This window comes from Pelodiscus sinensis, chromosome 30 (genome assembly GCF_049634645.1).
Source record: "Pelodiscus sinensis isolate JC-2024 chromosome 30, ASM4963464v1, whole genome shotgun sequence".
Taxonomy (NCBI): Eukaryota; Metazoa; Chordata; order Testudines; family Trionychidae; genus Pelodiscus; species Pelodiscus sinensis.
In genome coordinates, this window is record NC_134740.1 from 1,985,044 (window position 1) to 2,007,515 (window position 22,472).

General features: G+C 57.7%; 2 protein-coding genes across 2 annotated transcripts; both read left to right on the forward strand.

Moving 5' to 3' along the window:
• Window positions 1–1,052: 1,052 nt before the first annotated feature.
• Window positions 1,053–4,972, forward strand: LOC102460362 (mast cell protease 1A-like). The gene is made up of 5 exons (XM_075912255.1): window positions 1,053–1,113; window positions 2,044–2,191; window positions 2,932–3,067; window positions 3,885–4,157; window positions 4,433–4,972. The coding sequence occupies exons 1-5, from the start codon at window positions 1,053–1,055 to the stop codon at window positions 4,586–4,588; spliced, it is 774 nt and encodes a 257-aa protein (XP_075768370.1). The 3' UTR covers window positions 4,589–4,972.
• Window positions 4,973–15,443: 10,471 nt separating this feature from the next.
• LOC102444467 (granzyme H-like) lies at window positions 15,444–19,913 on the forward strand. The gene is made up of 4 exons (XM_075912068.1): window positions 15,444–15,581; window positions 15,840–15,975; window positions 18,662–18,934; window positions 19,237–19,913. The coding sequence occupies exons 1-4, from the start codon at window positions 15,484–15,486 to the stop codon at window positions 19,390–19,392; spliced, it is 663 nt and encodes a 220-aa protein (XP_075768183.1). The 5' UTR covers window positions 15,444–15,483; the 3' UTR covers window positions 19,393–19,913.
• Window positions 19,914–22,472: the final 2,559 nt, after the last annotated feature.

Sequence of the window (22,472 nt, forward strand, 5' to 3'; positions counted from 1 at the left end):
GAAATGCTTGAAATGTTGGATCCTAGGAAAACCGAATTCCCTAGGACAGGGGTTCCCAGTCTGTGGTCTATGGACCCTTGGTGTACTGCAGGGGGTCCGTGGAAAGTTTAAAAATAAAGATCAGGCCCACCCTGGCAGGCCCGATCCTTTCTTTTTCTCGCTCTTTTTCTCATTTTCTCCTCTCTTTTTCTTTTTTGTTTTTTCTTTTCCCCTCTCTCTTTTTAGTTTTTTTCTATTTTCTCCCCCCCCTTTTCCTTTCTGTGTCTCTCTTCTCTTTCTCTCTCCTTTTCTTGTTTCTCTCCCTTTTTTCTCTTTCTTTCTCTCTTGACACTCTCTCCTTCTTCTCTTTTTCCTTTTTTCACTTCCCTCTCTTTTTCTTTTCTTTCTTTTTCTTTTTCCTTCTCTCTTTTTTCCTTCTTTATTCTCTCTCTGTTTCTTCTTTTTTCTCTTCCTCTCTCTTTTTTCTTGTTTTTCTTTTCTTGTCTTTCTTCCACAGCAAGGGGGGTGAAAGTGTAATACATTGAAAAGGGATCCATAAGCTCGAAAAGGCTGCATGAAAAGGGTGGGGAAGCACTGGGATGGGTCCCCTAGGGAGGGGGTGGAATCTCCATCCCTAGGGGTGTTTCAGTCCCAGCTTGACCAAGCCCTGGCTGGGATGGTTGAGTTGGGTTGGTCCTGCCTTGGGCAGGGGGCTGGACTCGATGCCTCCTGAGGTCTCCGCCAGGCCTGGGATTCTGGGATTCTAGGAGATGGGAGAGCTTCAAATGAAGCAGATGCCAGGGGTGCAGGATCCAGGCAGGCCCCAGGGAATGGGAGGTGGGAAGAGGAGGTTTACCCTGGGCTCCTTCCTCTAGAAAGAGGCTGTTTTTTGGCCACCCCCTCCATCCTCTGTCCCCCCCACCGTGTGTCACCAACGTGACCCTGAGGTTTCTGTGGGCCCTGCATTGTGTCACCTCCCCGCGTGAGCCGAGTGCACGGGAACGGCCGTTTGCCGCTGGCTCTATAAACCCCCGGGGCTGAGGTTCAAGCCGTGTCACTTTCTCCAGACGGTGATGCTGCTGCTCCTGATCCTGCTGCCTGTGGCCTTTCTCCTGCCCCCCGGTGCTGGGGCTGGTGAGTGGGGGGCGGGGATCAGGGATTGTGGGGAACTCTCTGGGCTGGTTGCAAATCCCAGCTCCTCCCCAGAGTCAGATGCTTCTGCCAGGACGATGGCTGGTTCCTAGGACCCAGCTAGGGGCGGTTCGGAGGTGGGGGTGAGAGATCCTCGGTGCTGGTGCAGGTACGGCGCTAAAGCCCCTGAGAGACTGAGAGTAGGAAAGAGGATCGGGGGGCTTTTAATTCGAGGTTCCGAACCAGGCCTCCAGGGGTCTCTCCCCACCTGGGAAGTGGGGTCTAGTGGTTAGAGCAGGCAGGGTGCGAGGAGCCAGGACTCCCTTTGTCAGTGCGATCATTGGAAATGGAAGCTCTTCAGGGGAGGGTCTTGGGGTCTGTGCCCCATATGCAACTATCAGGAATGGATTTTGAAAATGGCCTCTGGGATACAGACGACAAACGAATATTCCCGAGTCGTCTCCGGAAAGACTCCAGTGGGAGCCATGAACCCACTTGTCTGGCTTTAAGTAGCCAGATTTCGGAGCACATCTGTAGCTCAGCTGGGTCATCTCCCGCCGTGGCTGCCCTGATATCGACTGGAACCTGGCCCCTAGCTCTGACCTGTTCCCAGGGGCCCATGAACCCCACAGAACCAGTGCTGGGTCCCTCCATAGGGGCGCCTCTCAATGGGGGATTGCCGGGGTTAAAGCCAAGCGAGCAGGTTGGCCATCGCAACGTCCAACATCTCTCTGATGGTCAGAGATTTTCAGCTGTCCCTGCCTGGTTTCTCCTTACTGGTCCCTGTGGCTGTCCTCCTCGGTGCCTTTCCACCGCCTGGCGAGCTTTTTCACCCACCTGAATTGAGTCCTGAGCTGAGGAGGGACAGGGTTCCCCCAGTGCCAAGCCAGGGATGTGCGGGGGGCCCTTGGCATGAACCTGTTCTCTCCCCAGGTGAGATCGTCGGGGGATGGGAATCCAAGCCCCACTCCAGGCCCTACATGGCCTTTCTGCGTGTCCAACGTAAAAACAGGACGACTCTCTGCGGCGGGTTCCTGGTGGCGGACAACGTCGTGCTGACGGCTGCTCACTGCCGGGGGAAGTAAGTGCTTCTGGGCGGGGACGTGGGGGCGGGTGGGGTCAGTGGAGGAGGGGCAGCCGGGAGCTCTGGTGCTGGTGTGGGGGGCAGGGAGGAGGCAGGGGGTGGCCAGGCTGGGGGAGCAGATCCCAGGGGTCTGGCCTGCCCAGGGGGTGTCGGCGAGTCTCTCGGTGCCTCTGCGACCCACGGCCCAGCCCTAGTGCGGGGTAAATCAAAGGGGCTGCGGAGAGTGAGCCCAGTTGGGGTCTGGCCCCTTCCCCAGTGTGGGGCAGAGAGGGGTCCCAGACCAGGGCAGCTCTGCAGGTCACTGGGCTTGAGGGCAGGGCATGGGAAAATGCTGGGATCAGGCTGTGGGGGTCTCTGAGGGGCAGGGGGTAGAGACGCAGGGAAGGGGAGCACAACAGGGGAGAAGGCTCTTGGGGGCACAGAGGCAGCCGGCCATGGGGGAGCCTAGGAGTGGGGCTGAGTCATTGACCACAAGAGAGTCACTAACACATCCACCCCCCCTAGCATGGACCCTCCTGCCCATCCCCCACGCTATGGACCCTCCTGCCCATCCCCCCTAGCATGGACCCTCTTGCCCATCCCCCACGCTATGGACCGTCTGCCCATCCCCCCCAGCATGGACCCTCCTGCTCATCCCCCACTGCATGGGCCTTCCTGCCCTTGGCCCAGAGCAAGTACCTTCCTACCCCAGCCCAGACAGACCCTGCCCCTAATGCCCTGTGTGTCGGCTTTTACAGTAACATCACGGTCACCCTGGGAGCCCACAACATCAAACGTCGGGAACCGAGCCAGCAAGTGATCCCGGTGGTACAGCAGCTCGCACATGAGGAATACGATAATAGGACTTTAAAAAACGATATCATGTTGCTAGAGGTACCGCCCCCATCCCATCCCCCACCCCCAGTGACCTCACACTGCTGCAGGTACCACCCCCATCCCATCCCCCGCCCTCAGTGACCTCACACTGCTGCAGGTACCGCCCCCCATCCCATCCCCCACCCCCAGTGACCTCACACTGCTGCAGGTACCACCCCCATCCCATCCCCCGCCCTCAGTGACCTCATACTGCTGCAGGTACCGCCCCCCATCCCATCCCCCACCCCCAGTGACCTCACACTGCTGCAGGTACCGCTCCCATCCCATCCCCCACCCCCAGTGACCTCACACTGCTGCAGGTACCGCCCCCATCCCATCCCCCACCCCCAGTGACCTCACACTGCTGCAGGTACCGCCCCCATCCCATCCCCCACCCCCAGTGACCTCACACTGCTGCAGGTACCGCCCCCATCCCATCCCCCACCCCCAGTGACCTCACACTGCTGCAGGTACCGCCCCCATCCCATCCCCCACCCCCAGTGACCTCACACTGCTGCAGGTACCGCCCCCATCCCATCCCCCACCCCCAGTGACCTCACACTGCTGCAGGTACCACCCCATCCCATCCCCCACCCCCAGTGACCTCACACTGCTGCAGGTACCACCCCATCCCATCCCCCACCCCAGTGACCTCACACTGCTGCAGGTACCACCCCATCCCATTCCCCACCCCCAGTGACCTCACACTGCTGCAGGTACCATCCCATCCGTGTCCCCAAGTGAGGCTGTAGTTGTGGGTTTCCAAGGTGCGTTGGTGTTTCCGTGTGACTGCTGGGCATCCGGAGTTTGCGTGACATTGCTCTTTCCCTCCCAGCTGGAGGGGAACGCGGTTACAAACCGTGCGGTGGCTATCATCGACCTGCCCTCTGCCGACCAGAGGGTTCAGCCAGGGACCCTGTGCACCGTCGCCGGCTGGGGCAATCTTAGGCCAGGGGGTGCGTTGTTACCAGACACGCTCCGGGAAGTGGACGTGGTGGTGATGCCGGACGCCGCGTGTCCGAGGAATCCGGACTGGCTGTATCGTGGCTACGACCCCGCCACCATGATGTGTGTGGGGGACCCAACCCGGTTTTATGACTCTGCAAAGGTACCTCCCCATCTCTCCTCAACACCCCTGATTGACAAAGCTGTTGGCGCTGGTCAGCGCTAGGAGCAGCGAGCGCCCATCAGGCCCTGCTTCACCAGGCGCTGTACACGTCACTGGGGACAGATGTGTTGGAGGAAGACAGAGAGCATCTGCACAGAGGGGGGTGGGATAGTGAGTCCAGTGGGCCATGGGCGAGGCGGGTGCCACTGGGCCGTGGATCAGCAAGGAACGACTCCCCGAGCTGTTTTCCATCTGTGGCTTGTTCTCTTTCGCAGGGCGACTCCGGGGGCCCCCTGGTGTGCGGAGGGACAGCCCAGGGCATCGTCTCCTGGGGGCCGACTAAAGCCCCCGGCGTCTACACGAAAATCTCTGCCTTCCTCCCCTGGATAAACGACACCATGAGGAGGCTGCAGGCTGGAGCCGGGCTGTGAATCGCTGCCCAGGCTTCTGTGCTTGGGAGGGCTCCGAATATAGATGGGAGTGAGTTTGCCCCCCATAGCAGAGGCCCCCTTCCCACAGTTTTTGCTTCACTCCGGCAGTTCCCAAACCCATGAGCATCTAGGCAGGAACCCAGGGGAGTTAGGAACTCACTGCAAGCCCGTCTCCCAACCCTTCGGCTGTTTCATCCCAGGACCATGTCCAGTCGGATACTGGCCATGAGCCCAGCCCTGGGGCAGAGCTGGCGGTTTGGGGTCTGCCCCGTGTCAGCCGGGCGGGTGATGTTTATGACAGATCCTCACCCTCCCCTGCCCTGCTGGGACACTTGGATCCTGCCACCAGCTCTCTGTTCACGGTTCGTTCCCGGGGGCCCAGCGCCCGTCCCACACCCCCTAGCGCCGGCCAGGCCAGCTGGCAGGAATCAGCGCCACGGCCAAGCTGAGCAATTAAAATCCATCCCCGACCCCAGCCCTGCTGCGTTTCACGCCCTGCTTCGTAGGCCGCACAGAATAAAAATGAAGTGACAAAAAATTGTCTTTTGGACTGAGTGCTCCACCCGACCCACGAAATTCAGAGCCGCTGCTGCTTGTGCCAGGGCTGGGGTGGGGAAGTGGGGCAGGATCTCACCCCTCCGGGGAAAGGCTGGATTTGTAGTTCATGCCCTAGGCTGGGACAAAGACACCTGAGTTGGGAGGTTTCACACCGAATGAGGCTCCGGCGGGTTCCAGTGGGGAATTAACCCCCGAGGGCCAGAGGGACAGAGACCCAAGGGGAACACCAAGGAGAAAAACAGCCCTTAGGTCTCCACCCTCCCGTGTTTCAGCACCAGGGCCAAAGTGGGGCCAGTCTAGCCACAAACCTTCGATCCGCCGCTTCCCATCACTGGCCATGCGGCCGTCAGCGTTCCCTCACTCTGGGCACCTGGGCAGCCACGCCGGAGCTGTCCCAATGTCTCCCCACTGTTGAGCAGGGCGCCTACAGCTCGGTTTCATTCCTCCTCTTGGTTCCACCTTGCAGGTTGTCAGGAAGTGGGGCGCTTTGGGAGTTCAAGGGGGATGTTGCATACAGAGCGGCGCTCAGTGCCTGGACGTGACTGGTTTAATGTGACAAAGGGGGGGAGTTCGTTGTGTCAGAACAGCCCCGAGTTGGAGCCAGGCTGTCTGGGACCCTGGTGACCCCGACCCTGCTCAGATGACAGACAAGGGGCTGCAGAGGGGGACCCCAGCGATTGGCCCAGCTGGTCCCAGCTAGGGGAGAACATTGGACGGGGAGGGAGGCAGAGAAGAGGGGCCCAGGCAACCCTTGTACCTGGGGAGAAGACAATGGATGGGGGAGAGGCTGTTGCTGGGGGTATTGGAGGCTCTGCTGGGAGACGGGGGCTGTTTTGGGGGGACTGAGAGCAGAGCAGGCAGGACTCAGGTGGCGGCAGGGGAGGCTGACGTGTAGGCTGAGGCCCAGGCCAACGGGCCTGATGGATCCTTTGCTGTTCAAAGCTCAATAGACCCTCCTGCTTGGTGCTCCCTGGGAGTCGCTCTGGTCTTGAGAACAGGGGGGCACTATTCCTTCAGGAGGGGAGGCCCCGGGGATCCAGAGGGAGGGTACCCCCCCAAGGGGGCTCACGGCAGAGGCAGACAGTTGGAGGCCCTGAGAGGCACCGTCCCGGAGGCGAAGGGGCAGACTCCCCAAGGTGAGAGCGGGCCCCCCAAGAGAGGGTCGTCGCACTGGAGTGGACCCCCTGAGAAAGGGCTGTTTCACTGCCGCTGGGGAGGAGGGGCTCCCCGAGTAGGGGCTGCTGCACGGGACAGGGGGCTTCCACCCTGGAGCCGAGGGGCCAAGTGCAGGCACCACCTGTGAGCCGTGACACGGGTACAGACCCCCTGCCCCATTCCCCACCCTGTTGCCAGCTAAAGAAGCTGTTGGAGCCCCATGGGCCCCGTGGCCCCCACAGTCCAGCACATGGAGAAGCTGGAGGAGCCGCGGAGCCGTGTGACTCCAGAGATCTCCCATGAGGCCGCCCGCAAAGGAAGGGGACGGGACTTTGTCGGGTAGGACAGTTGTATTGTGTTGTGACTCCGGGGGCTGCAGTGGGACGGCTCTCGGCTTCGCCGCTACACCAGAGATTGAACTGGGACGGCGGGGGAGACTTCCGGAGCTAAAGGTCTGAGCTCCTCTGCAGTCCCCTGTGGTACCCCCCCACCCGTCATTCAACACCTCATTTGGCACAGCCTTTGGCACATGCCTCCTAGGAATGTGAACGTCTCCTTCCCTCCACACGGGCACCTTTCTCAACCAGCCATGGAACATTTTCACATGCGGATGCCCTGATTTCCACGGACCCGTTGAACCCCAGGGTGGTCACAGACCTCGGGAGTCACCGAGTCCAGCCCCCTGCCCAAGGCAGGACCAACCCAACTCAAGCATCCCAGCCAGGACTTGGTCAAGCCGGGACTTACACACCTCTAGGGATGGAGATTCCACCCCCTCCCTAGGGAACCCACTGGTGTCCATGATATAGCCTCTCCCTTAGCCTCTTGATTGACTCTGTCCTGCCTACGCTATCCCATGGCAACTCCTGGGCACTGCTCTTGGACTCGCCCAGTCTGACTGATGAGGGATGGGAACCTTCCATCCATCCCCATGAAGACCCACCGTTGGCCATTGAGAGCCATTCTCGAACTGTTCACGGTCCATGACTGGACAGAACAGAGGCACAGCTATGTTACTGGATCCATGCCAGCTGATTTAGGATTCCTCAGCATCAAACAATTCCCGTCAAGATAAGTCCACTTCTGGAGATATCATGTGGACCTGTTCTAGATGCATGGCCTTCCATTCTAGACCCCTCTAGAATGACACCATTCATTTCTAGACCCATCTCCCCTCCCTACCGGTGCTGGACACCCCCCCCCCCCACTAGCTCTATCCTGCAGGTCTCTGCAGTAGGGGGTGATCAAATGATCTCCAGGGTCACTAGGGAGATGGGTGGGAGAGTCCAGGACTGGCCCGTGGCAGAGGTGGGAAGGAGGAAGGGATGGACCATTGATGCTTCCTGTCCCATCCATGTGAATCCCTCCAGGGGCAAGGCACCTCCAGTGACAGGGAGGGGGCTGGGGATCTCAGGGCAGCCTGAAGGGGGGCAACCCAGCCCCCACATGCTCCTGTGGGACCCCGCATGGTGAGGGTGGCCATGGGGCTAAGGCACAGAGCTGGGACCCAAGAAATCTGGGACCTTTCCCCAGCTCAGCCTGGGTTTCCTGTGGATCTCGTGGGGGAATACCTGGGTTGGGGAGTTGCATGGGGACCCAATGGGAGCTGAGGAGGCCAGCCCCTGAAGCAGGTTGAGGAACAGTCACTCTGTGCCTCAGTTTCCCCATCTGCACGTTGAGAAGGAAGATTCTGTCCATGTCTGTTAGAACTGGATGCCATTTGGGGGGCAGATTGTGGGTCAGGGTAGTGCCCGGCACCATGGGGGGCTCTCAGCCATGGGGCCACCCCATTGCAAATGAGAGCAGTGTGCTAAGGTGCAAAGGGGACCCTGCGGAAGCTGGTGGCTCTGGATGACAGCCTGCAGAAGAGCTGGGGGTTGTTTTTAGCACCTTGCAGGTTGCAGGGCTGAGCTGTGTTAGCCACATTCCCTGCCGGGCCTGGCGTGCAAACATCAAGTCCCCACCCCCCGTCGTGCAGGTGTGACCAGAGGCTTCCCCATGGGCTGTCTCTGCTCCTGGCCCCCTCGGGGGGGGGGGCGGGGAAGGAGCGGTGCTGGGTGGGTGTCGACATGCCTCTGTAGTTTGCAGGCCTGGCCCCTGCCATGGCCTCCCCCACATGGTACAACCAGCTTGAGCCCTGGCAGAGCTGGAAGAGGCTGCAGACAAAGTGTATCTGGTGCCGTTTGACAGTCACACTGGGAATCGGGGGGGGGTGTCCCCCACTCTGAGCCATCCCGGCACAGGGCAGAAAGCCAAATGCACCCGTCCCCGCCCAGCCGGGCACAGGGACCCGGCGTGGGAGGTGAGCACAGGGGATGATCTCCAGACACCTCAGCATCTGGCCAGGAAATGGGGTTGGTGCGTCCGGCCCTAGCGGGAGGGAAACTCACACCCAGCTGAGCAGCCTGGTCTCAAGTGATGAGTTTGTCAGTTCTTAGCCAGCGGCCGGGACCTGCCAGGGACCCACCTCCTCTTCCACCCGCAGCTGGCCAGGGAGCGCGGAGAGATTCCCCTCCGGGAATGGGCCGGCCTCGAGCCGAGAGATTTCTTGGGTGGTAATTCCAGGTAGAGACGCTGTAGAGACGTTCTCCCTGAACCAGCTCCTGCACTCGCATCTCACAAGGAGCATGTGGCTTAAGGAGATCTCAGCTTCCAATGGAGCCCTCCCACCCCCATCCGGCAGGGCTGAACCCCAGGGCAGCGGGGCCTTGGGTGCGGTGAGCTTGTCGGAGCTGAGACCGGAGGGGCTCAAGAAGCACAGGGAGTATCTCGCCATTTGGCACAAATTATTCCTAGCGCTGGAAGGGCAGCAGGAGCGGTTCCTAGTGGTTAAAGCAGGATGGTGGCTGGGAGCCAGAATTCCTGGGCTCTCTCCTCAGTTCTGGGAAGGGAGTGGGGACTAATGGTTAGAGCAGGGAGGCTGAGAGCCAGGACTCCTGGCCTTTCCCCCCAGCCCTGGGAAGGGAGTGAGGTCCAATTATAAGAAAAAACACCCCCCAAAAAGTTACTTGAATAAAAGTCCTGAGACTTTGAAATCAATGTAAGTAAGTAAAAGTCCAAGGATCCTTCTGGAAAAGTACAAAAGTATCCCAGTGTGCAGGAGACGTACACAGTGTTTCTCAACCAGTGGTACGAATCCCCTCAGGGGTACTCAAAATACGTCAGGGAGTAGGTACATAAACACAAAGGAAATTTGGAGAAAATGAATTTTTGTTTTAGGTTTTACAGCTCTTCAGTGTTTTGGTGCTTTTTACACCCCAACATTTCATCACATTTGTGTGTCTGAAAACTGTAGGCAGTGGGGGGGGGGGGGGACTTATGTATTATTATTTTTTGAAAAAAGGGGTACTTTATAAAAAAAAAAAGTTGAGAAACTGTACTTCAATATCCCAAAGGAGAAAGCAGCATCCTATGGATATCTAGGATTAGCTACCCAAAGTATTATAGGGCACCTGAATTATCCTTTGGGTCGAGGGCCACTGATCTACAGAAAAATGGGTCACGGGCCACACAAGTGAGGGTCAACCTCCACAAAACCCTCCCACAAAACTCTCACTGATGTGACGAGCACCAAGTTGGGGAGGAGGGAAAAAGGAGACAGGGGAGACCAAGCTTCTGGGCAGATTTACTCATTTGGGGTCCCAGGGCTAGCAGATTTTGTGAGCCCCCCGCAGGCTCTGGGGTGAGGCCAAAATGAGGGGTCCAGTGTGCAGGAGACGGTTTCTAGGAAGGGGGATTGGGATGGGGGTCTGGTGGGAGGTAGGGTGGGGTGGGAAGGGGCAGGAACAGACTGGGGCTGGGAGAGTTGGGCAGGAGAGAGGGCACGGGGGGAATATAGTGGGATGGGGTCTGGCCATGAGGAAGGAGGGGGTCACTTAGTTAGCTCCTCACACCCTGCCACTCCCTGCTGCTCCCATTGGCCAAAATATGGCCAATGGGAGCAGCAGGCAAACCCTCCTATGAGCTCTGCTTTACCCAATCAGAGTGCGGGCTTGCCCCACTATTAGTGGGGTGCAGAAAGTCACGAGTCACTCAGAGCGTCCGGAGATGGGAGTAAAGTAAAGTCCAAGATCCTCTAAAAAAAGCTTCTCGAGTCAAAGTGGAAGTATCACCCTCACAAGTGACTGGAGTCAAGTGCAAATGCCAAACAGATGTCCCTGAGTCATGTACCCAGGTATTTCTACTTCGTTACTTCCACCTCTGGTGTGGTCTAGTGGTTAGAGAGGGGGCGACATGGAGGAGACCTGCAGGCTGGGACTCTCAGACATCTACGCTGCAGCTTTTGCACAAAAACTCTCCGAGTGTCCACCCTACAAACGTGATTTGCGCCAGAGGAACAGTCGATTGTCAGAAGAGAGGGCTTTTTCGCAAGAGTTAGTTCTCTGTCTAAGAGCTCTTGCACAGAAAGATCCGTGTGGATGGACAACAGAGGTTACTTGCACAAGAGCATCCATGCAGTATGGACACTCTCTTGTGCAAATGCACACGGCAGTGTGGATGCACTCTTGTGCAAAAAGTACTTGTGCAAGAAGCCTGAAGTGGAGATGTAGCCCTGGGTCTACATTTGTCTCCCTGCTGTGTCATCTCCCCTCTGCACAGTGGCAGCTCCCAGGTGTAGGTTGTCACAGAAACAGCCACATCCCCTGCATGTGGTCACAGACTCCCTAGGGGGTTCTCAGAAAACCTCCCCCTGCGGTTGCTGGGATGGGGGCTGATGCCTGTTCTGCCCAGCAGCTGCCAGCCGAGATCTGGCCCCACCCTGAGAGAGATCAAAAAGCCCCGTACCCACCCTCCACCGAGATCAGACACTGCCCCTCCCAGTCCCCCCGGCAGAGACACTGGCAGGGAGCTGAGCGGGGATAGGGACAGCTGAGTACAACCTCTGGTGCCGTGAGTCAGCACCTGGATCAGCCCTGGACCCTCCTAGACAGGGCCCCACCGGGGTCTTCTCCATCCCATGGTGCACCATCCAGCCGGCTGTGCAGGGACCAAGCTACTGGGCTGACGTGTGGCCTGTTTTTTCCCCAGCCTGTGTGGTCAGCTGTGGTTGGAAACTGCATTTCGATGAGTCTGCAGGTGACATTGAGGTTTCCTGCCCCCTTGAATCCCTCCCCCGAAACTTAGTCTATAAACCCTATAGGTCTGTGGCAGATGCACCGTCCCTGCACTGACTGCAGACATGCAGGTTCACTTTTTGTTTCTGCTCCCCATGGCCTTTCTCCTGCCCTTTGGGACTTGGGCTGGTGAGTACAGTTGGTTTTGGGGGAACCCTGGGACTTTGGGGAGCGTGGGGTTTTTCAAGGATTGAGTTCTGTGGGTGCTACCTTAGGGCTTGTGACATGTTGATCTCTTTTGTTCATTAGTTATGATAAATTTTAGTCCAAATGTGCCTTGTGAAGGATCATCTGAAAACTCATAATTTCCTGACCATTATTGTTCTGATAAATATCGGTGGCAGGTAAAGTGATGAGATTATACTGCAGGGTTTTTTCTCAGACATGGTTCAAGTGTGTGGAGCCACCACAAACGGGTTCCCCAGAGGCAAAAGACTAGCCCATGCCTCAGCCAGGTGTCAATGAAATAAAATGGCCCTTCACCTGGTTAAATTGGCCATTCTGAGGCAGGAAGTAGGACCTGGGTGAAAAATGTCCCTCATGATGAACTAAGAGCTTGGGGTTCCCTCCTGCCTTTTGTCTCCTAAACCCCAGCAGGAGGTGACTCGCAAAGAACAGAAACAGTTACAAAAGGGGGAGCAGAGCCGTCAGACAATCATCCCCCGTCTTTCTACCCCCTGGCTTTCACAACACCGGATGCACAAAGGCAAGGGAGGGATCTCGAGAGAAGGCAAATTCAGCTCAAAAGTTTGCAGGGAGGTGGTGGGAAAGATCTCCCCAGGCAGAGATGAAAACGTGTCCCTGCCCTGTTCAGTGGTGATGTCTGTGACAGAGGATGTGGGGGGTCTGTCTCACCAAGCGCCGATAACCTCGGTGTCAGCCGCTGAGCAGGGAAGGAAGAACCGGAGAAAAGAAGAAAATGATCCCCTGGGTCAGTGACAGTGGCTCCAAGCTACACCCAGATGGGAAGACCCCGAGTCCCATTTCCCACCCCCCGGAAGCAGCTCGGGTTCGACCTTGGCCACCAACGCCATTGCAGCAAGTCTGTGCGGTGACTGACCCACTGCTGGTGCATCTGGAACCAGTTCCTGCATCAGAGAAATCAGAGCTTTTGGTTCCCCCTCCAGTCCCATGGAGGGCCCGTGTGGGGCAGAACAGAGTGGGAACCAGCATCCAGGCACAGGGAGCCCCCAGGATGGAGGGTGGGGGGGTCATGGGAGTTAGGCTGGGGCTGCGGAGGCTCCACTTCGCAAGAGGGGAACTAGGTCCCAGGCCACGGAGTGGAGGCCGTTCCAGTTGTGATCGATCCAGGCCCACATGGACACTTGTAGCTCACCTTGAGGTCGGTGCAAATCCCTGTACGTGCATTCTAGATAGCTCTAGGGCCCCTGTTTCTATTCGAGATCCATTCCCCCACCCTTCCAGTTCTGGATCCACCCATCACTTGGACTCTGCTCATTGCTCCAGTAGGGGTCACTGGCCTGACCCTGAGGCAGCAAGGGGGTTGGCTGGTTCCTCCCACGCAGACATGTGTGGACCAGGGATGCTCCCAGCTCTGGGTGGAGATGACACCTCCCCCACTGGCCAGGGACCACCTCGACAGGGGATAGGGCAGAGCCCCACTGAAGGCTGATGAATTATATGAGGGCAGCAGAAGTGTCTCCCGTGGACATCTGTGTGTGTGTGGAGGGGGTCACATATGCCTGGTCTGAAGTGGGAGGCTGGTAATGGGGAGATGACAAGCACTCACCACAATTTTACAGAGGGGCAGGGTGTGGTTTCTCACTCAGTGCTGATGCTGAGCCAGGCTGTGCACAGCCCATGGAAATAGGGTGGTGAAGAGCAAAACCAGGAGCAGGGACAGTCTCACAGAGATGCCCTTGGGCAGGGGTGGGCAAAGGTTTTGGCCCGAGGGTCGCATCTGGGCCTGGACATGGTATGGCGGCACGAATGGGGATGTTTCTGCCGTGGGGGAGAAAGTGTCTCTGGGGCACAGTTGGGGAGGGGCTGTAAGAGGGAGGTTACTCGGATGAGGGTAGGAAGGTTCAGGGGGTGTGGTGGGGTGATACTGGCCCTCCCTGCCCTGTGCCACCCAGTGCCCCCGACTGGCCGTGTTAGTCACACCGCTGTGTAGAAGGGACAGATGGGGAGGGACTGGGGGCCAGCCCCAGGTGGGAGATCCGGGGTGCTACAGAAGGGTCTGATATGGCCCGTGGGCCGAACTTTGCTCCCTCTGCCCTAGAGGGAAAAGGCCCCGTGTCTCCTATTGCCAGCAAGTGGGTCTGGCCTCTGGAGTGAGCAGAGGGGCAGGAATTGTCCCTCCTGGACCTCCCCACCAAAATCTTGGGTCTGAGGGATGTCGCTGGAGAACGGCCCTGGAGTGTTTCTGAGACTGGTGGTTGGGGAGGGGCCGTGTTAGCCACATCCTCAGGCAGATGGATGGGCAGGGGCCCTGTTGGCCATGGCGCCAGGCCAGGGACCGGAGCAGAGAGGAAACCTCCCGCTAGGTGGGCGCAGCCGTGATGTGAGAATTGCCCAATGGGTGTCTCCATCCCAGCCCCCGTGGCCCGTCTCCAGTGGGTGTTCCCGGGCAAGAGTGTACATGAGCCCCTGTGATTGGCTGGCCCTGCCCCTGTTCTGCCCCACCTGGTCCATAAAAGCCTCAGGCCGGAGGGAGCGGCTCCGTGCCTGGCCCGGGATGGCTCTGACGATGCAGCGCTTGGTGGTGGGGCTGCTACCCTGGGTCTTCCTCCTACCCCCTGGGGGCTGGGCTGGTGAGTGGGGGAAGGGCGCTGGGGGTGTGTGGAGAGGGGCCCATGCAGGGTGGGGAGCTGTGGGGTGAGGGTCTTCCCCAGACCCTCCTGGGGCCGAGGGGTTATTGGGACCCCTGCAGCCTCCCCTCAGTATCTCTGGGGCTCTTTGCCTGTGGGGGTGGGAAGATCAGCCCCCAGTGGGCTTCTGTGGGACCCACTGTCAAGCCGTGCACCCTGCAATGGGCCCAGGCAGGGTGGATGGAGAGACGAAAGGAGCAGCTGGTGGAGAGGGGCAAGAGCAGGGAGCTCAGGGGAAGGGCTCGGACCTAAGAAACTTGGGATCCTTTCCCAGCTCAGCCCAGGATCCCGGAGGGAAATTAAACTTGTCTGTGGGGCTCTTATTTCCTTGTATTGCTGACAGAAATCAGGTACCTAACCCCTTAGGAACATGCCCCCGGGGCCTCCAATTCCCCTTTTAAGAATGAAAACGATTCGGCGTCTCTTTGAATTGGACACTGCTCGGGGAAGGGGTTGAGGGTCTGGGCGGTGACGAGCACAATGCGATCCCGGACCTGGGTCTAGCTCCCGCAGTGAAGCCAATCGCTGCCATTCCTTAAAGGGGAGATTTTCCAACACTCCCGCCCGCCCGCCTGGCACCTGCTCCCAAGCAGATCCCAGAGGGTTGGTCGTTTTCCCGAGGAAAATAGTTTTTTAGCCCCAAAACTATTGTTTTTCAGCCACCAAACCCTGAAAATTATCCCTTAATTATTTCCCAGCGGAGGAGGGGAAGAAGCAGGTGCAGAGGACAGAAATGCAGGCATCTTTGAGAAAAGAAAGGGCACCCTGGGGTCGGATTCATTCAGTCAAAGCCACTTCCCCTGGCACCGGTATTTCGGTGAGTCGGGCGAGGAGCAGCCCGGCCTGGTCCCTGCCGGCGGGTGGAGAAGCAGCCATAGAAGCCACCTCTGTGCCCTGCCGGGGACGGGCTGGACCAGCCTGGGATGACGTTGGCCCACAGAGCAGTGAACACGATGGCAATTGCTGCCCCACAACTGCTGCGTTGGGCACCGATTCCCCACCCAGCCACTTCAGAACTCTAGATGGACCCTCCAGCTTCTTAGGGGGCCCAGTGTGGGGCAGAGCAGGGGGCAGGGATCAGGCATCAAGGGGGTGGGATGAGACTGTGCGAGTCCCCCTTTGAAATGGGGAGCTCAGTCCCTGTCCAAGGAGGTGCTGGGATCCTTCGAATGGAGCTGATGTCCCCCCAGGTGAGATCATCGGGGGACGGGAAGCCCAGCCCCACTCCAGGCCCTACATGGCCTATCTGTATATACGAGGGGCAAATGAGAAAATCTGCGGCGGGTTCCTGGTGGCGGAGGATTTTGTGCTGACGGCCGCTCACTGCCAGGGAGAGTAAGTGCCTCTGGGCTGGGATGTGCGCGTGGGTGGTTATAGAGAAGCCAGGAGCTCTGGTGCCGGTGAGGGGCTCAGAGAAGGGTCGGGGGTGGCCAGGCTGTGGGAGCAGAGCCCAGGGGTCTGACCTGCTCAAGGGGCGTTGGTGAGTTTCAAGGACCTGACATGACTGGGCAGGGTACTGGCTACGGGCTGGCACCACCTGCAGGAAAAACACGCTGACCCAAATACTCCACGTGTTACCGTCGACTTTTACAGAGAGGTCACTGTGTACCTGGGAGCCCACAACGTCCACCAGCCAGAGGACACAAGACAAGAAATCACTGTGCAGCTCCAGACACCCCATGAAAATTACAACAAGGCTAACCTACACAATGACATCATGTTGCTCCAGGTACCACTCCCAGCCCCCACCCCCAGTGACCTCACACTGCTGCAGGTACCGCCCCCATCCCATCCCCCACCCCCAGTGACCTCACACTGCTGCAGGTACCGCCCCCATCCCATCCGCCACCCCCAGTGACCTCACACTGCTGCAGGTACCACCCCCATCCCATCCCCCACCCCCAGTGACCTCACACTGCTGCAGGTACCGCCCCCATCCCATCCCCCACCCTCAGTGACCTCACACTGCTGCAGGTACCACCCCCATCCCATCCCCCACCCCCAGTGACCTCACACTGCTGCAGGTACCACCCCCATCCCATCCCCCACCCCCAGTGACCTCACACTGCTGCAGGTACCGCCCCCATCCCATCCGCCACCCCCAGTGACCTCACACTGCTGCAGGTACCGCCCCCATCCCATCCCCCGCCCCCAGTGACCTCACACTGCTGCAGGTACCGCCCCCATCCCCTCCCCCACCCCCAGTGACCTCACACTGCTGCAGGTACCGCCCCATCACATCCCCCACCCCCAGTGACCTCACACTGCTGCAGGTACCGCCCCATCCCATCCCCCGCCCCCAGTGACCTCACACTGCTGCAGGTACCGCCCCCATCCCATCCCCCACCCCCAGTGACCTCACACTGCTGCAGGTACTGCCCCATCCCATCCCCCATCCCCAGTGACCTCACACTGCTGCAGGTACCACCCCATCCCATCCCCCACCCCCAGTGACCTCACACTGCTGCAACCATTGATCTTATTGCATGCCCGTGGCCCGTCTGACTCTGAGGGTATGTCTACACTACAAAGTTAGTTCGAACTAACGGACGTTAGTTCGAACTAACTTTAATAGGTGCTACACTAGCGCTCCGCTAGTTCGAATTTGAATCGAACTAGCGGAGCGCTTAGTTCGAACTAGGTAAACCTCATTTTGCGAGGACTAACGCCTAGTTCGAACTAGCTAGTTCGAACTAAGGGCTGTGTAGCCCTTTAGTTCGAACTAGTGGGAGGCTAGCCCTCCCCAGGTTTCCCTGGTGGCCACTCTGGCCAACACCAGGGAAACTCTATGCCCCCCTCCCGGCCCCGGACCCCTTAAAGGGGCACGGGCTGGCTACGGTGCCCGTGCCAGGTGCAAGCCTGCCAGCACCCAGCTAGCAGACCCTGCACCTGGCACGGCACAGATCCACCCACCCGATGCCCCCCAGCCCACCCTCTCTTGCCGGGACCAGGCTGGCGGCTCCCGGGAGCTTGCCCTGGACCGCAAGAGGCGGGCACCTTCCTGGGCTAGTGCAGACATCGTGGACCTCGTCCACGATCTCCGCACTAGGCACAGGAAAGTGGCCGTCTAGGGCAGGAGAGCTGCCAGCCTGGCCACCCAGGACCAGGTGTGCATGAAAATCAAGGGGGTCCACAGAGACCCCCGACCCTGAGTCCTGAGCTTACAATGGCCGTACTGGGTCAGACGAAAGGTCCATCTAGCCCAGTAGCCTGTCTGCCAACAGCGGCCAACCCTAGGGACCCTGGAGGGGATGGACCGAAGACAATGACCAAGCCATTTGTCTCGTGCCATCCCTCTCCAGCCTTCCACAAACTTTGGGCAGGGACACCACTCCTACCCTCTGGCTAATAGGACTCCATGGACCCAACCTCCATGACTTGATCTCACTTCCCTTTCAACTCTGTTCTAGTTGTAGCCTTCACAGCCTCCTGCAGCAAGGAGTTCCACAGGTTAACTATTTGCTTTGGGAAGAAGAACAACTTTCTCTTACTAGTTTCAAGCCTGCTACCCATTCCTTTCCTTTGGTGTCCTCTAGTCCTTCTTTATGGGAACTCAGGAAGAACTTTTCTGAATGCACCCTCTCCACCCAACCCCTGCTTTTAGAGACCTCTATCCTGTCCCCCCTCCGTCTCCTCTTTTCTCAGCTGAACAGTCCCAGTCTCTGTAGCCTCTCTTCATCTGGGACCTGTTCCCAACCCCTGATCATGTTAGTTGCCCTCCCCTCTCCCAGCCTTTCTCTTCCCCTCTCCCACCTCCTTTTCCCAGTCTCCCCCAGTTTTTGTTCAATAAAGACAGAGTCAATGTTGGAAGAAACATTATCTTTATTTTGTACATCAATAAGAAGGGGGCTAAGGAAGGGTAAGTGGAAGGAGGTGAGGGAGGAATGGGGTACGAGCCCCCGATGGGGAGGACTGGGCTGGCTCTGCGGGCTTCTGGGGGTGGAAGTTCTCCTGCAGCCCCCCAATTACTCCCTCTCCCCAGATGGCAGCCTACGGCAAGTGCAGCTAGGCTGATGGCCGAGTGGTGTGATGTGCTCAGTGTGGGCACTCAGGGCACTCCAAGCCAGAACTTCTTTGCAAGCGGGGCACCCCTTAGAACTGTGTGTCCGGGGTGGGGGTCGGGACCCTTTAAGCGCAGCCCTCGGCTAGCCTGAGACAGCATCTCCATGCTCTAAGTCCTCCTTTTATGCCCTGCCGCCACTGCTTCCGGCCATCCTTAAGCCCTGTTCAGAGTCCACTCAATGTGGACTTGCTAGTTCGAACTAGCAAAACGCTAGTTCGAACTAGTTTTTAGTTCTAGACGCGTTAGTTCGAACTAGCTTAGTTCGAATTAACTAATTCGAACTAAGTTAGTTCGAACTAGCGCTGTAGTGTAGACGTACCCTGACATTCCAATCTTCCTTGTGCTCTCTCAGCTGAAGTCCAATGCGGAGCTGAACAGCTGGGTTGAGATAGTGAAGCTGCCGAATGTGAAAGAGAAAGTGAAGCCTTACACCGTGTGCAGCATCGCTGGCTGGGGCTTCACCAGCACAGAGAGTTCCTTATACCCAGACACGCTCCAGGAGGTGGAGGTGCAGGTGATGCCGGATGCCGCATGTCCGAGGAAACCTGTTTGGCTCTATGGTCACTACAACCCCAAGACCATGATGTGTGTGGGGAACCCCTCCTACTGCAGGGACTCTGCCCAGGTAAGTCCCCTGCCTGCTTCTGGGTGTCTTCATGAATCTGTGTGATGAGTGAGGTGTTGGTGGGTGGCAGGTCGAGTGGTGACCAGGCCGTGCCCGGTGCTGGAGAGGTGAAGGGGAACACGTCTACTCTTCTTTTGGGGAGCTGCAGGAACCAGCTTGACCGGGAACGGGGTGAGTTGCTGAGCCTGGGACTCGAGGTGTAAGCAGAGCCAGGGAAGACATCAGGGGTGTCACGGGGCCGGGTATCAGCGGGGACTGACTCCTGGGGCTATTTTTCATCTGTGGCTTGTTCTGTTTCACAGGGCGACTCCGGGGGGCCCCTGGTGTGTGATGACACAGCCCAGGGCATCGTCTCCTGGGGGCCTTGCAAAGCTCCCGGCGTCCACACGAAAATCTCCGCCTTCCTCCCCTGGATAAACGACACAATGAGGAGGCTGCGGGACAGACCCCGGCTGTGAATTCCTGCCTAGGCTGGAGCTGCGCCGCTTGTTTGCTTTGGAAGTGCCCGGATGTGGGGCAGCATTCCAGGGGGCTGAGTCCACTCCCCTAAGCTGACCGATCTCCCCCCGTCATTGGTCCACTCAGGCAGCCCTCAGCCTATGAGCATCCAGGCAGGAGCCGAGGGGGTTTAGGAGCCCAGTTCCTGTTGGGAAATCCCAATTCTTTGCTTGCCTTTTCACAGGAACACAGCCGGTCCATGGCCCCTGGGGGACTGCTCACCAGCCTGGCCCTAGAGTAGACCCGCCGGATCAGGGCTCTCCCCCATCTCAGCCGGTTGATGAGATTTCTGGCTGATCCTCGCCATCCCCGGCCCTGCTGGGCCACATTAAACCTGCCACCACTGTGCTCACTGGGCTGTTCTAGAGCAATTCCTGCATCCGAACCGCTCCTGCCTAGCTGCTCCCAGCCTGCTGCATTTCATTTCCTGCTTTGTAACCAGCCAGAATAAAAATGAAGTTACAATCTAGGACTGAGCGATTTACCCAATCTGCAAAATCCAGACCAGCTGCTCCCCGGCTGGGGGAGACGCCTTTTCACATCCCCATCAAGCCATCTATTTCCCGCTATCCCCATCGATCTACTCTGTGCCCAGTGAGCTACATCTCCAGATGAGTGGTTCTCATGGGGTGGTCCCTGGACTACCAGTGGCCTGCGGCTCGAGCTAATCCCCCTGCTCCCTGTGCTATGATGGACTTCCCCTGCTGCTCCCATTGGCTGGCATTGCAACCAATGGGAGCAGCAAGAGACCATACTGGGATTCACGAGGTTACAGCGCCAGGTAGCGCCAGCCAAGTTCAGACTCTGCACCCCAAACCCCCCTCACTGTTCCCACCCTGCCAAATCCCATGTCCCCAGCTTGCTCCTGCTCCAGGGCTGGCAAAAGATCACAAGAGCCTCAGCTGGATCTCTGTCTGCCTTGCCCTGCTCAGCACTGAGTGAAGCCACCCTAAAATACACTGTCACAAGGAATGGGGAATACCATGACTGCTTCCTGTCTGCGATCATTTGGAGAAATAACAGGCTGGGTTGTGGGAACCTGGGGGAGGCAGGTGGGGAGAGCACAAAGTCTCCTCCCATCACCAGAGGCACTGGCACCTAGAGGGACCCATCAGCTGTTCAGAACAGCTGGTGGTTCTCTCTGGGAAGGGCGGGGGGCAAAGATGCTCCCCATCCCCAGACCAATCAACGTCTGTGAGGAGGGAATTATAGACAGGTCCTGACTCCGCCCCTTCCCCCTGAGGCCCCACCTCTTCCAGAGCAGCCCAGGGCAACTTCAAAAATGTCTAAACATTTCTAAAGTGGCTTCCAATCAAAAATGATTGCCCACCTCTGTCCTGACCCATGAGTGTCAAGGCAGAGAACCTAGGGGAGTTAGGAGCTGGGTTGCACCCTAGCTTCCGTTGGGAAATTCCAATCCTTTGGCTGCCTCATTGCTAGGGAAACTGCTGGATCATGTCCCAGAGGCTACTGGACACGAGCCCATCAGACCCGGCGGCGTGCGGCTGTCTCTCATGTCAGTCGACTAAGTGATGTTTATGGCAGATCCTCACCATTCCTGGCCTGTCGGGTCACTTTAAACCCACCTCCTGCTCTGTGCTCGCTGGGCCGTTTTCACGGTTAGTTCCTGGAGGGGGCGGTCAGCACCCAATCCACACAGCCCTGTGTCCAGTGCCAGCCAGGCCATCTGACAGTGACCTGAACAACAGCCATGGTGAGCAATTGCAGATCCATCCCCGGGGCTGATCCTACATAGAATCATAGAGGTGGCAGAGACGTCAGGAGTCATCAAAGTCAAGCTGGGACTTGAAAACCTCAAGGGATTTCATCACTTCCCTAGGGAACCCAGTCCAGCGCTTCCCCATCTGCCTGGTGAAATAGTTTTTCCTGATATCCAACCTAGATCTCCCAGTATAACCTGAGCCCATTGCTCTTTTTTCTGCCATCCGCCCCCACTGAGAACAGCCTCTCTCCAGCCTCTGTGGAACCCCCCCTTCTGGAAGTTGCATGTGACTGAGGAGGGTGTGAAGGCTATGACTAATACAGGCTTAAAAGAGAACTAGATCAATTCATGGAGGTTACGTTCGTTGATGGCTATTAGCCAGGATGGGTAAGGAATGGGGTCCCTGGACTCTGTTTATCTGAGGCTGCAGATGGATGACAGGGGAGAGATAAGTGGATGACTTCTGGTTCTGTTTCTCACATAATCCCTTTTTCAGCCCTCAACACTGGGGAGAAGGAGCCAACTTTTATGTCTAGCAAAACTTACTATTTTGTTCACAAATTAGGTTGAAAGTCCAGCACACCAGGTTTCATTCATTAACTCCCAGCTCCGTGTCACCTGGTTTTAACAAGTGTGATTTCAGCTGGGTCCTTAGGTTATATCAAAGGTTTTTTTTAGATCAGACTAATCTAATGTCTGTGTCGGGTTCCTTGCATCTTTCACATGATAAGAAAGACGAGGAGCTTCCAACTAAATTCCTTTACTCTAAACCAAAACTGAAACTCACTCCTGTTAAGTGGCTGTAAGATATTTAGGAACAAACCAGCTTTTTTCATTCCCTTGGCTGTATGCCCAGCAGGGGTAAAGATCCAAAAACTCCCTCCCTTCTATTATTCATACCGTTAAACTTAAGGAGCTACACAAAGCAAAACTGAAGCTCACGGCTGTTCTGCTGAGATCCCAGAAACCATCCACGAAGGGGAATTCTCTGTCTGTGTTCTAACGTGGGGAACAAGGAGCAGGAGTTTATTGAATCTTTATTGGGCTAATCCTGCCCCACGGAAGAAGGGATTTTCCTTTACTGAACTTTGTGTGTGGTGAGACACAGCAGCCTGGGGAGCACCCCCCAGAGGGTGACCTGGGGTGAGTACTGGGGAGCACGGGGAGCACTGGGGTGAGGCTGGGAATGGGGCTGGATTGTGGAGCAGGGGCTCCGCGAGGAGGTCTGCTCCCTCGGAGGCCACAACGGACCTGGTCGCCGAAAACAGCTTCCAGGTCTGGAGGAGTTCCTGGTAGAATTCCGGCAGCTCTGAGAGG

What these genes read in the sequence shown, in the direction of transcription:
- LOC102444467 (XM_075912068.1), top strand. Translation starts at nt 15,484, where the DNA reads ATGGCCTATCTGTATATACGAGGGGCAAATGAGAAAATCTGCGGCGGG. An exon ending in GCCGCTCACTGCCAGGGAGA is followed by an intron (nt 15,582 to 15,839) that starts GTAAGTGCCTCT and finishes CGACTTTTACAG; the next exon opens with AGAGGTCACTGTGTACCTGG. An exon ending in ACTGCAGGGACTCTGCCCAG is followed by an intron (nt 18,935 to 19,236) that starts GTAAGTCCCCTG and finishes TCTGTTTCACAG; the next exon opens with GGCGACTCCGGGGGGCCCCT.
- LOC102460362 (XM_075912255.1), top strand. Translation starts at nt 1,053, where the DNA reads ATGCTGCTGCTCCTGATCCTGCTGCCTGTGGCCTTTCTCCTGCCCCCC. An exon ending in GCTGCTCACTGCCGGGGGAA is followed by an intron (nt 2,192 to 2,931) that starts GTAAGTGCTTCT and finishes CGGCTTTTACAG; the next exon opens with TAACATCACGGTCACCCTGG. An exon ending in ACGATATCATGTTGCTAGAG is followed by an intron (nt 3,068 to 3,884) that starts GTACCGCCCCCA and finishes TTTCCCTCCCAG; the next exon opens with CTGGAGGGGAACGCGGTTAC.